We start from the raw sequence: 12309 nt of genomic DNA, 5'->3' as shown, positions 1-12309 counted from the left end.
ACATACAAGTAATAGAGACATTTCCCCTGTTCCACATTTAAGCTCATTTTTGAAAAGGTTCAAATATCTTACCAATTTAATTTATGAGATACAAAATGAAGTGGAAAATTGACAATTATTTGCTAACTTCAATCAATATAGGTGGCAAGCCTGATAATTCAGGCTTGATCCTGTTAACCGCAATTGGCAGAGGTACAAACATTTTATGTTCTTACTTTTTTTCTAATTCAAGATCCTTTATTAGCTTCAGACATAATAAAGAGGTGCTAAAATAGGTAGAGGATCAAGGAGTAACAGCCTACATTTTAACCAATGTAATGATAAAGTAGTCGATCTCCAGTGAGGCTAGTATGTTAGTCTATTTTCTTTCAGCATGTGTATTTAGTTGCATGATCGTTCACTCTGTCAAACTTTATAGCTAGTTTTTTTTTTTTTTTGGCAGAAGACCTCCAAAACTCTCTGGCTTTGCCATATACTATAAGTGGATCTCTTATTATTTATCTTTATGAAATTTAATAGAGTCTCATTTTAAATCAATTTCTCTTTAGACCAGCTCTCCCTTACCAACCCCTCCTAGAACTGCAATTAAAATGTAAACTAGATATTTTTGATGTTCTTCATTTAAAATCCCAACATTAACTTCTTTCCCTTAAATGCCTTCTCCATCCTTAATTGTGCAGTTGGTCCACAACTGATCATCTGCTTTGGGACTCTGGAGCATCTTCCGTCCACCTGTGTAACTCCTCATTTTGATTAACATGGTGTTTTCCACATAGCAAAGCTCCTAATAAGTATGCATAAATCAAATAGCTTTAAGGGAAGCCAAGAAGCCTAGGATTCTTTTTTCATTTTGGTTTTTCTTTTCAATTCATGGGGCAAGTGACATTTTTAGTATGGGCTACAAATTTCCACTGTAACAACTAGATATGCTGTCGGGTTGGGTGTAAAGAGTTTAAGTTTGAGAGCACCTCTCCTTTCCAGTAAAATTAAAATTACAAATACATTTGGGCTGAGGACTCTCGGAACTTGAGGAATAACTCCATTAACTTTAGGGATGTTTTCATAATCCAAAAGAAGAATCTATTTCCAATTCTATTAAAACTGGTCCAAATCTTTTTTTCCTTGAAAAAAAAAAAAAAAGGAAAGTGAGGAGTGAAAGTAGGAGAAAAAAAGCATCCATTCTTCAGAGGCTTAGATGGAAAGTCAGGAGGAAAGTTCTAAATCACTAAATTTCATTATTAAAAGACTAACCTTCTTTTATCCAAGCTGTGGAATCACTTTAATTAGGAATAAAGTAGGTATCAATGATAATTTGATACAACTGGTATAATTCACCAATTGAATAGTAGAATCAATAATTGAACCAGTTGTTTTTCAGTACATATATATATATATATATATATATATGTATACACACACACACATTTATGTTTGTATATATGTATATATTTTAAAATTAGTGAGTATATATATTATATATGTATATATAAAATGTATATATATATATACCTCAGTATTTAATTATATATGCAGAAAGACAGAAATATACAGACAGAAAGAGAGAGAGCTGTAGCAATTTAAATCATGTTTTTATTATTCTCATCTACTTTTGCAGTGTAGATGAAGTTTGATAACAATCCTATTAGACTGGTTGGCCATGAACTTGTTTATTTTTCATGCATACTTATTAAACTCACGTGTTTAAGGGAATATCTTCAGGCTTTTCAGCCTATTCAATTTTTCTTTTTAATTGTAGCGTAAAAATGCTTCCAAACATTTTGCAATGTCAATTGACAGTATCACTGTAAATGGACTCTCTCTGTCTCTCACATTAAGATGTAAAATGTATTGCTGCTTCCTCTTAAGCATATCTGTCAACATCAATATCTTCTGGGTATTAAAAAGTATACAGAGTTGAGGGAAGAGTTTCCACTGCACTAAATTTTTAAAATTATATTTACTTACTGAGACTTATTATTGAACTTGTTTACTAACTTACAGTACATTACCTTTCAGTTGATCTAAGTTTCTGGGAAACAGAAACATTCTGGAAGCTGGGAAAATAAGAAGTTTTCAATGTCCCCGAAGAATAAAACTGGCAGCTGTACAGGCAAGTACAAAACTCGAAGGTATTTTACTCTAACCCTTTCTCTAGAGCAAAAAAATATCTGGGTTTGAATCCTGGGTCATCCTCTTTTTAACTGGGAAAGTTATTTAGCCTTTCTCAACATTTCTAAACCTCTGTAAAGGTTTATTGTAAGGATCAACAGGTAATTTCATATATAACATCATCTAGTGTAGTTAATATTATTTTTTGTTATTGGGGAAATGTGTGATTGCAAGGGTAAGAGGTGGCATCTAAATCTACAAGTATAGAGAAGTTCTTTATTTGCTGCAGACATAGAATCTTTTATATTGTCCTAAGTCACAATAGAAGCCGCATACGTTTATTAGAATGGGATTAACACAAATACAGCACAACTGACTAAGAAAACAGCCTGCACTGTAAAACAGGAACAGAGTCAACTTTGCTGAGCACGGAGAACTCTATGCCTCTAGTAATTATAAATATAATTCACAAAAACCATTTGCCTTTGCATTCTAGTAATACTCAATATTTTGTAAGTACGTTGATGGTGTGTGTCCATAAATTTAAGAAGCAGCTCAGTAAAGTGGTTAGCACAGACTTTAAATCAGCCAGAGGTGTGCTGGAGTTGACACTAGAGAGAATGAATAATTAAATATTCAGGTATTGTAAGCCTGTAATTAAACCATTGGTAGCTTGAAATCAACCATGGCAGGAGCATTCACACCATGGAAACTGGCAAAGGCTATTATACAAATCTCAGGTTCCCCGCATCCACCCCAAAAACCTGGTATACCAGTAAACTGCTGATGCAGGCATATATATATTTACTTGCCAGATTTACCACTTAATGGTTTATAGTCTTTAACAAATTATGTTGTATTTCTCTCCTGCAATTTCCTCATCTAGAAAACAATACAATTATTTCTTTGTCATAAGGTTGCTTTTGGTTAAGTGACTTAAGTTATATAATCACCTAATGCATACTTTGTAAATGGTAGTTCATACTAATAAGCCAAAATCATGTAAGAGACACAGTGAAGAGCAAAGCAGAAACTAAAAGTAAATGAAGAACTTTCTGAAAACAGGGTCTTTTTGCTGTATTAACAGATTTCATTAAGCAAGTGATTCTAAATATATAATAGAGAAGAGGTAATCCATTCAAGGTTCACTCACCATGAAGAGATTGTTGTGTAAGTTTCCATTTTCCCCAGAGGGTGAGAAAAGAGAATCAGTTCTACCAGAAGTTCCCTCTTGGTGAGGTTGTTGTTCTGGGACTGGCTCATATAAGCTGTCCATAGAGCCCTCCTGGAATAAAGAGATTTCTGAGTCAAGGAAAAATAAAATGATAATTTTCATTGAAAAGTCATCTAACCATCTACCCACCTTTATACAGTACCCCATCTAAATGATCCCGTGCATTGGGATTACGAGTTTATGGTATGCCAGTGTCCAACAGTGAACAAGACAGTAAAGAGAGGCATTCTTAGCACTTATTACAGAGCCAGGAATTCAAACAAAACTCTAAGTGTTGGGGAGCCATGCACAAAATGTGGCAATTTCTCAAGAAGCATGATGAAGACATAAAGTTCGAGGTACTAAATAAAGACTTATTTGGACACCAATAAACTGTGTTGGGTGTCAGGTCATAGGTTTTAGTTATATGTATCCCTCTAATTAGGGTACTAATTAGTACTAATTAGTACATGTCCTTGTATAAGAAACACAATCTGTTATACTTCAGCTTCCTCAACTGTAAAGCTGCAGTTTTATCCACCTTACAGAGGAACTCTCAGGATGAAATGAATACAGCGTTTGCTTTGAAACAGCAAAAGTATTTCACAAGTACAATAAAGGCATTCATATTAATGTTTACAGTATTTATCTTAATCAATAATATTGTTCATTTGTTTTTATATTTTCATGGAATAATGAATTTTAAAATGTATGAGTTTGCATTTAAAACCATTGTAAACTCTATGTTAAATCCCCTTTGTATTTGGGAAGCAAACTTAACTGAATTGACTTCTTATGTTTTTTTTCCTTTTAAGACAGAATTGGTCTAGTTATGGCGTCATCTGGAAACAACCTTAAGGGAAAGAGGTATATTAATATATTGAAAATTTCTAGACATAGTAACTGGGGAGGCTGATAATGGTGGCATCAAAACAAAGGTCTGCTGGATTATGAAAAAGTTTTCTTGCTTTAAACAATGAGTGTTGCACTGAAAATGTTCTCATCTTTAAAAATATATTTTATTAAGATACAAGCAAAGTTAAGATTGAATTGTATTCACATTGTCTACCTTTAAAAATTTCAACCAATGTGTTCTACAGTTCCATAATTCAAGTAACTTCTGCTCCAAACACATGGCAAATTATTGGGAAAATTTGAAAGACTTAAGTAAGCCCTAAGACATTTGTGCTCTAAATACCTAAACATGTAGGGAAACCAAAAACCTAACAGAAGCACAAAGTGGTGAATGGAAGTTAAGCTTTGGACCTATTAGTTGTTCACCCACAAACGGGCAGCCTTGATGGACCTTGGGCCTGGTGGTGTAATGTGTAATAGCTTTCCTCCACATAAAGCAAACTCTGTGCTGAAATCCATGGGCTGCAGCAGTACCCACAGCTATGAAAAGAGATTGAAAATATCTCCTACCCATAGCTTCTGGGGCTCTTGCTTCTAGGAAGCTGTAGGTCAGAAAAGCAAAATTCAACAATGCAGCTGGCACACTGAGATCAGAAACAAGCTGCCAGCTGGCTCGGTAATGGATCAGTAATACATCAAATATCACCTTGGGATGAGATCCCTGGACCAGCAATGTAAGCCTTGGTTCTTAACTGGGGCCTCGGAGAGACTGGAGATTTATGCCTTACAACCAAATGGAGAAGTGTAAAGAGGCCAGGAAGGAGAGAAGAGAGAGAGAGGGGAGGATGGAGGTGAAAGGGAGAGGAGTGGGAGAGGGAGAGACAGAGAAGAGACACACAGAGAGACACACAGAGAGAGAAGAGAAAAAGAGTTATCGTTCAACATTAGCCAAAACACAGGAAGGGATCGAATGCTGAGAAAGAGAGTCAACTGAATTGACAATCTGAAAATAAAGCCATTTCCATTCCAGATGAAATTAAAATCATAAAATGGATGAAAAATAATTTCAGGAAAAATATTTATCATCTTCACAGAGCTAAATAAAAACGGAATATACAATTAAAAATAAATAACCTATGATGAAACCAAAACAGGCAGAAAGGAAACAAACACTAAATAATTAAAAAGTCTTGAAAATGAATAATGTAATCATAGAAATTTGTGTTAAATAATCAAAAATTGGGATGAACTCTGGACCTCTCAAAAGAATTAGCAAATGCTGAGGAGTTCACCCAGGGTGCAGCATAAAAGGATAAATAGAAAACACATGAAATATTCGGGTAAAAGTGTGGAGGACGTTTTGAGGCATTACAACATCAGATTAATAGGAATTCTAGAAAAATAAAATGACAGATATTTCTCGTCATTTCAAGAAAACTATGAACTAATTTTACTTATAGTTTTAAGAAATCCTAAATGTAGTGTTAACAAAATTAAATTTAGTAATGTATTTTAAAATATACCATGGCCATTTAGTGTTTAATACAGGAATATAAGATGTTTCAATATTTAAATATACTGTAACGTGTTTAAAAGAAAGCTTATAATTTCAATAAATATTCTAAGGCATTTGAAAGATTTATTATTATTCATCCTTGATAAAATCTCAGCAAACTGGGAAAAGAAGGACTTCCTCAACCTCATTAGAGTTATTTATCAAAAACCTCAGGAAGATGCAATTAAAGGTAATTAAATGAATGTTAGAAACAAGACTAGGATGCCTGCCATTATAGTGTTTTTACTTGTCAATGTTATAAAAGAGAGAGAGAAGCTGAGAATGGTATAATTGCTAAAGAAGAGGAAAACTTACAGATTACCTGCATTAAAAACCACAGACTACCAGAATTTTAGAAATTCAGCAAAACTACTTATTTGCAGTATCAATATCTGAAAATCAATAATGTATCTATAAATCAGCAAAAGCAAATCAGGAAAAATAATAATAACAGCAACCAAAATTCTTAGACTGCTAACAATAAAGTTAGCGAAAGATTGGGATTGACATATATACACTAATATGTATAAAATAACTAATAAGAACCTGCTGTATAAAAAAAATAAATTAAATTAAAAAAAATTCTTTAAAAAAGAATTTTATAGAGAAAATTATAAAACATCATTAAAGACCATGAAAGAAGATTAGAATAAATGAAGAGCTATCCATATTTGCAGATGAGAGGCCTCAACCTCATAATGAAGTCAATTTCCCCTAAAGGTGTAAAATTCAAATTCATTTTAATCAAAATCCTATCAAAGATTTTCATATAACTTGATAAGATGCTTCTGTATTTATATAGAAGCACAGAGACTTTAGAAGTCCACATTTTGAAGAAAGACAAGGAGAGGGTATTCTGAGTAAGGTATCTAGTTGGCGTTAGAATTACCTTAATAGTATGTAGAACAGTCATAAAGAGAAGGATGGAGATAAACCATTGGGATAAAATATATAAACCAAATAAACATAAAGGCAGCATTTTGAATCACTGAAGGAATGGTTCAGGGATAATTGATTTGTAGCCTTATTGGGTTACAAAGTCAAATTAAACTCTGTAACTATATGATGAGCTCAACAAGAAAATCACCTTGCTTCTAATGAGCAAGCTTTCTAAAAACCTCATCACGATGTAAAACTCTAAGAAAAATTCTGGATTCAGAGTGGCACACATAAAAGGATATTTCTGCCTCCCTTTTGAAAGATAGACCCCGTTTGGAGTTTATAGATCCAAAATAATACCAATCACCTTTAATGGATTATTTATAGTATCCTTGGTTCAAAATGGGTAGTTCATTAAGTTTGGCTTTATATTTCTCTTAAAAACCCCATTTACTAAAAGATTTACAATTTCCCCCTACACTTAAGAGAAGTTTAACTCTTTCACTGACTTTCCTTAGTGCTAATTTTTAGGTGATGCTCAATATTTTAAATCACCTCCTTCCTAGAGATTTAAAGGTCAATATATTTATATCCACTTCCACTTTTTAATTCTGTAAATGTTCCACTAAATCAGTAGTTTTAAATCTCTTTTTTAAAATGCTGTGTCCCATATGTTCACATTCCTACAGGCACAGATAAAATATGTTTTGAATTATGCACAAATTCCTGGCAAAAACTGTAACCCCGCCCCTTTTTCACAGCTCATAACAGCACAGTAGGGTGTCACAACACCCTGGTTGAGAGCCCATACGCTAAATAACGTTATTTATTTATTCCCCAGGAAGGAATAAAAATACCTAAAATAGTTTTGATTTTTTTCCCCAAGTACCTTGTGGACATTTTCTTATCAAAGCAGTAATTAATTTTGATCACATATAAACTTTGGAATGCTTACATAATTTCAGTTAGTGTTCATGATGGCTCAGCCTAATCCAATATGTTTCTGAGCAAGGAACTTTTTAAGGATAACTTTAAAAGATGGAAAAGAGTTGCAGTCAAATTGAGTCCATGAGGCATAGCTTTGAAGCAATCCTTTTTGAGTATGTGCCTTCTTGCCTATATTACAGAGAAAGACAATCATGCTCATTATGTGGTTATATGTCTTTCGTAGCAGGATTACAAAGTGTATGCCACAGTATGCTGAGCTATGCTATGTTATAGAAACATTAGCATACTGATTATAGTACCATTTAGAGTGATTTCAGAACACAATCATCTGTGCCGCTACACTGCCTCTCTCCATGGGAAGTATATTCATGTAAACCTCATATAGCTCTTGTAGAGCAACTAGAGAAGAATGCACAATACCACTTAAATCACCCGAAATGGGATTTCTCCAGTCAGATTTATATGGCACAAAGCAAAGTTGAGCACTGGCATTTATTTTGTAAATTGGGACTATATAGGCAAACTGAACTCAGTGATTCAGCCTGCCACCACTCACAATTGCATTTTATTTTTCAAGATGCTCTAAGATTAAATCCCTTATCTTGACTTAAACTGCCTCTTGTTTAGGTATTACAACCTATGTCAGCGCCATCTCTAGCACTTACGTTAATCTTCTTTGCAATTTGGAAAGAAAACAAACATCATAGTAAACCACTTTATTTCCTCAAATGACAGGGATCTCCCACAGACATCTTGAAAAACCAATGAATAGGCATAATACCCTGCTGTAAACACATATAGAAATGAATAAAATTATTTTTGAAATCCATTTTCTGCATTAGCAGATGGTCACAATTGCAGGTTAGAGTTATAAAGTATTTCCAGATCTATGACTACCTGCTAACTTCCACTGATCCACTTCAGGCTAAAGAAAAAAAAAAAGCAATAATGTAAAAAAGAATTTGAGAGGTGCTTATACCCTGAATGAGCACATCTGCAGGAGTGGATTAATCTATTGTACCTTGCATTTACAGTGCTGTGTAACTCAGAAAGCTGCCTCATGGTAGGTTAACCAAACCAACATCGAACAGAATTCATTACTCAAACAATAAAGAAGAAATTTTGATTCCTAGGAATGTCCCAAAGCAAAACCAGCAACCCAAATGCAGCATATTTTGAAAAAAAAACTCATATTCAATAATTAAAAAAAAGAAAATAGTTCCTCAAAAATACTATTTACATATTCCACTTAGAAATTCAGTATAAAAATTTTAAGTAATTAGTCATTGTTATAGATAAATATATACTTTTTTGTATATTACTTGCCTCTGAATACAGTCGGCTTACGTTCTTTAATGAAAACATGCTTCCTCCTTTTCCTGATGTGGACTCTCTTATGAGACCTTAAAATGTATTAGTATAACACTTAGGAAGTTTAGGGTAAACCCGAATTCCATACAATAAAATAAAAAAGAGGATATAAATGGTGCATATAAAAAAACACTTACCAGCGAAAAGCAGAAAAGATTCATTTTGGTCAGATTTAGCCCCCTGTTGCTGTGCCCCCTGTAGCTCTCTCTTGCCTCCACAGCTGTTTGGACAGTTCTGGGAGATTACTACGAAGTAAAATCCCTGCCATAATCCCAGGATTCACAGACCATTATCAAATGAGATGGGTCTTTATTGAACAATTTTCTAAATTAATGAGGAACGCTGACTAACAAAATGAGAGAATAAGACTTACCATGATCTTTGTAAAGAGATTTCAAAGGTGACAATAATATTCCTAAAACCTGGAAGAAGAATGCAGTGAAAATAATCATAGGCCTACCTAACTAAATTGAGAATATGAAACACACCCTGAAGAAAATGTCATCCTCCAATATAAAAGTAACACATTCTCTTCAAAGGGTTAATTTGAGGCTCTGGTACCATGTGCCTCCCCACTTCCCGTGCCTTTTATCTCTTCCATTAATTAAAATAATGTTGGATCTCTTATATAGAAAGATACTGAGATAAGCACTTTTTATGGTGGTAAAATATACATAGCTTAAAATTTTCCATTCTAACCATTTTTTAATGTACAGTTTTGTAGCATTAAGTATATTCACATTGCTGTGCAAACATTGTCACCATCCATCTCCAGAATTTGTCTGTCTTATAAAACTGAAACTCTATACCTATTAAACACTAACTCCCAATTCCTCCCTCCCCCAGCCCCTACCACCATTCTACTTTCTAAGAATTTCACTATTCTATATACCTCATTTAAGTGGAATCATGCAGTATTTGTCTTTTGTTAATTGGCTTCTTTCACCCAGCATAATGTCTTCAAGGCTCACACATGTTGTAGTGTGTGTCAGAATTTCTTTCTTTTTTAAGGCTAAATAATATTCATTGTATATGTGTACTACATTTTGTTTACCTATTCATTTGTTGATGGACACTTAGGTTGCTTTTACCTTTTGACTATTGTGAATAATGCTGCTATGAACATGAGTGTACATAACTCTATGTGTGTCCCTGCTTTTCATTCTTTTGACTATAAATGCTAAGGTAGAATTGCTGCAAAGTTAAATTTACATCTTGCAAACAGGCTTATTCTTCAGCTGGTCCCAGACTTATTTTTCCTTTAAGCCACATTTATTTCTAGTACTCCCGGAAAGCACATCTACAATAGTCCCTTATCCTTTAATTAGGAATATGTGGAGAGTTGCATTGGCAACTTCTGCTTTGGAATGTTATTAGCTAAGAAAGCTTTGAATTTCATGTAACAGACTACCTGACTGAGTGCTTACTCATTAATTAGAGCTGTTCTTCTCATATAAGAATTGGTCTGCAGATTGACAGTTGTTGGCACTGATGCAGAGGGTCAGTGAGGTCAGAGTCGTGGGCACTGGCTGCAGTTCCCTTTCCCTTCCCTTCAGGGTCTGAATATCGATGCAGAAGCTCAAAGCATTAAGTCCTCACACTCTTGGATGAAAGAATCAGACATCATAGGCACTGATGTCAAGCAGCCTTCTGTGTTTAGCTGCCTTTCTATGATTCCTACCAACAGCCTAAGCACCCCTGTAAGGTTCGCTCTTTCTGCATACTTTCTCAAAGTTAGTACCTGTGGGGAGTATTATTTAAGGTATATTTTGAGAAGATGTAATATTAAAATTTAATCAAAACCAGATGAAACTAAAACTTTGAATCTCTTCCTTAGGGTCTCTTTTAGGAGTTATAACATTACTTCAAATCCCAATATTTTTAAAAAATTGTCACACATGCTCAAAAGTAGAGTTCAATAATACCTTTGACATATATACACTACCAAATGTAAAGTAGATAGCTAGTGGGAAGCAGCCGCATAGCACAGGGAGATCAGCTCAGTGCTTTGTGACCACCTAGAGGGGTGGGATAGGGAGGGCGGGAGGGAGGGAGATGCAAGAGGGAAGAGATATGGGGATATATGCATACGTGTAGCTGATTCACTTTGTTATAAAGCAGAAACTAACACACCATTGTAAAGCAATTATACTCCAATAAAGATGTTAATAAATAAATAAATAATACCTTTGTATTTCCATCACCTATATGAAAAAAAATTATCAAGATATTTTGTTTTATCCTTATCCTTCTTCTTTCCTGCTAAAATATTTTAAACCCCAAACAAAAAGCCATTTCACTCCTACATACCTTCACTTTGTATCTCTAAAATTTTTTTGAAATTTTCTTAGATAATCAGAATGCCCTTGCTACACTTAAACATTATTCCTTGATAACTTCAAACAACCTCCTTATGTCACACCCCCCGCAGAGAGAGGGCGTCTATTTCTCCAATCCCCTGAATGAGGCTGAGGCTGTGACTACACTGATAAGTTTCTAGAATGTGGCAGCTGTATCACTGCGCTCGATCTAAGCCTAGTCTTTAAGAGGACTGCCAACTTCCACTTCCTTCTTCTTTGAACCCATCTGTCCTGTTGTGAGGAAGGTCAAGCAGCACATAGAGATACCTACATGAAGGAACATTGAAGGCTCCTGTGACGGCCCCAGCTGCTCTCCAAGTTGGCAGACAGAGCCAGTGCGCTAGCGCTGTAGGAGAGACCATCTTGGGAGTAAATCTCCAAGTCCCCGACGAGCCACCGTAGCTATGCCAAATGGAGCAGAGAGCTGTCCCCCAAGAGGCCTGCCCGAGTTACAAGACTGTGAGAAAAGAAATTATTGTTTTTTTAAGCCACTGAATCCTGGGGTGGTTTGTTATATGACAAGATAGCCAAAGCACTTTCCATAGTTAAATTCCCCAATGATCTTTTTTTTTGGTATGCGGGCCTCTCACTGCTGTGGCCTCTCCCGTTGCGGAGCACAGGCTCCGGACGCGCAGCCTCAGCGGCCATGGCTCACGGGCCCAGCCGCTCCGCGGCATGTGGGATCTTCCCGGACCGGGGCACGAACCCGTGTCCCCTGCATCAGCAGGCGGACTCTCAACCGCTGCGCCACCAGGGAAGCCCATCTCCCATATTCTTGATGCCCAATTATGTCCTATCTTTGGCCATTGACAGACTTTCAGTAATTGTATTCTAGCAAAGAACATCTTCACATTCTCAGAGTTTCTTGAATTCCAGCACAACAGGAAGTTCTGGGCTCATTTTCCTCCTCAGATCAAGAGTCAGCCATCCGTCCAAGGAAAGCCTGAAATCTTTCAATAGCTTCTAAAAGGCCAAATCCACGTGCCATGGTATTTTGCTGTTAATTTTTTCTCTCTGAT

General features: G+C 35.4%; 1 protein-coding gene across 1 annotated transcript in view; it reads right to left on the bottom strand.

The window, feature by feature from the left end:
- Positions 1 to 7685, bottom strand: part of SAMSN1 (SAM domain, SH3 domain and nuclear localization signals 1) — a 132032-nt gene extending 124347 nt beyond the window's left edge. The window contains exons 1-2 of the mRNA XM_060297897.2: positions 7567 to 7685; positions 3263 to 3394 (exon numbers count right to left, since the gene is read on the bottom strand). Of these exons, the coding sequence (XP_060153880.1) occupies positions 3263 to 3385 (123 nt within the window). The 5' untranslated portion in view covers positions 3386 to 3394; positions 7567 to 7685. The remainder of the gene's footprint in view (positions 1 to 3262; positions 3395 to 7566) is intronic.
- Positions 7686 to 12309: the final 4624 nt, after the last annotated feature.

Source organism: Globicephala melas, chromosome 4, assembly GCF_963455315.2.
Source record: "Globicephala melas chromosome 4, mGloMel1.2, whole genome shotgun sequence".
NCBI lineage: Eukaryota > Metazoa > Chordata > Mammalia > Artiodactyla > Delphinidae > Globicephala > Globicephala melas.
Note: the sequence above shows the minus strand (reverse complement) of the source record. Positions and strands in the feature narration are given on the sequence as shown.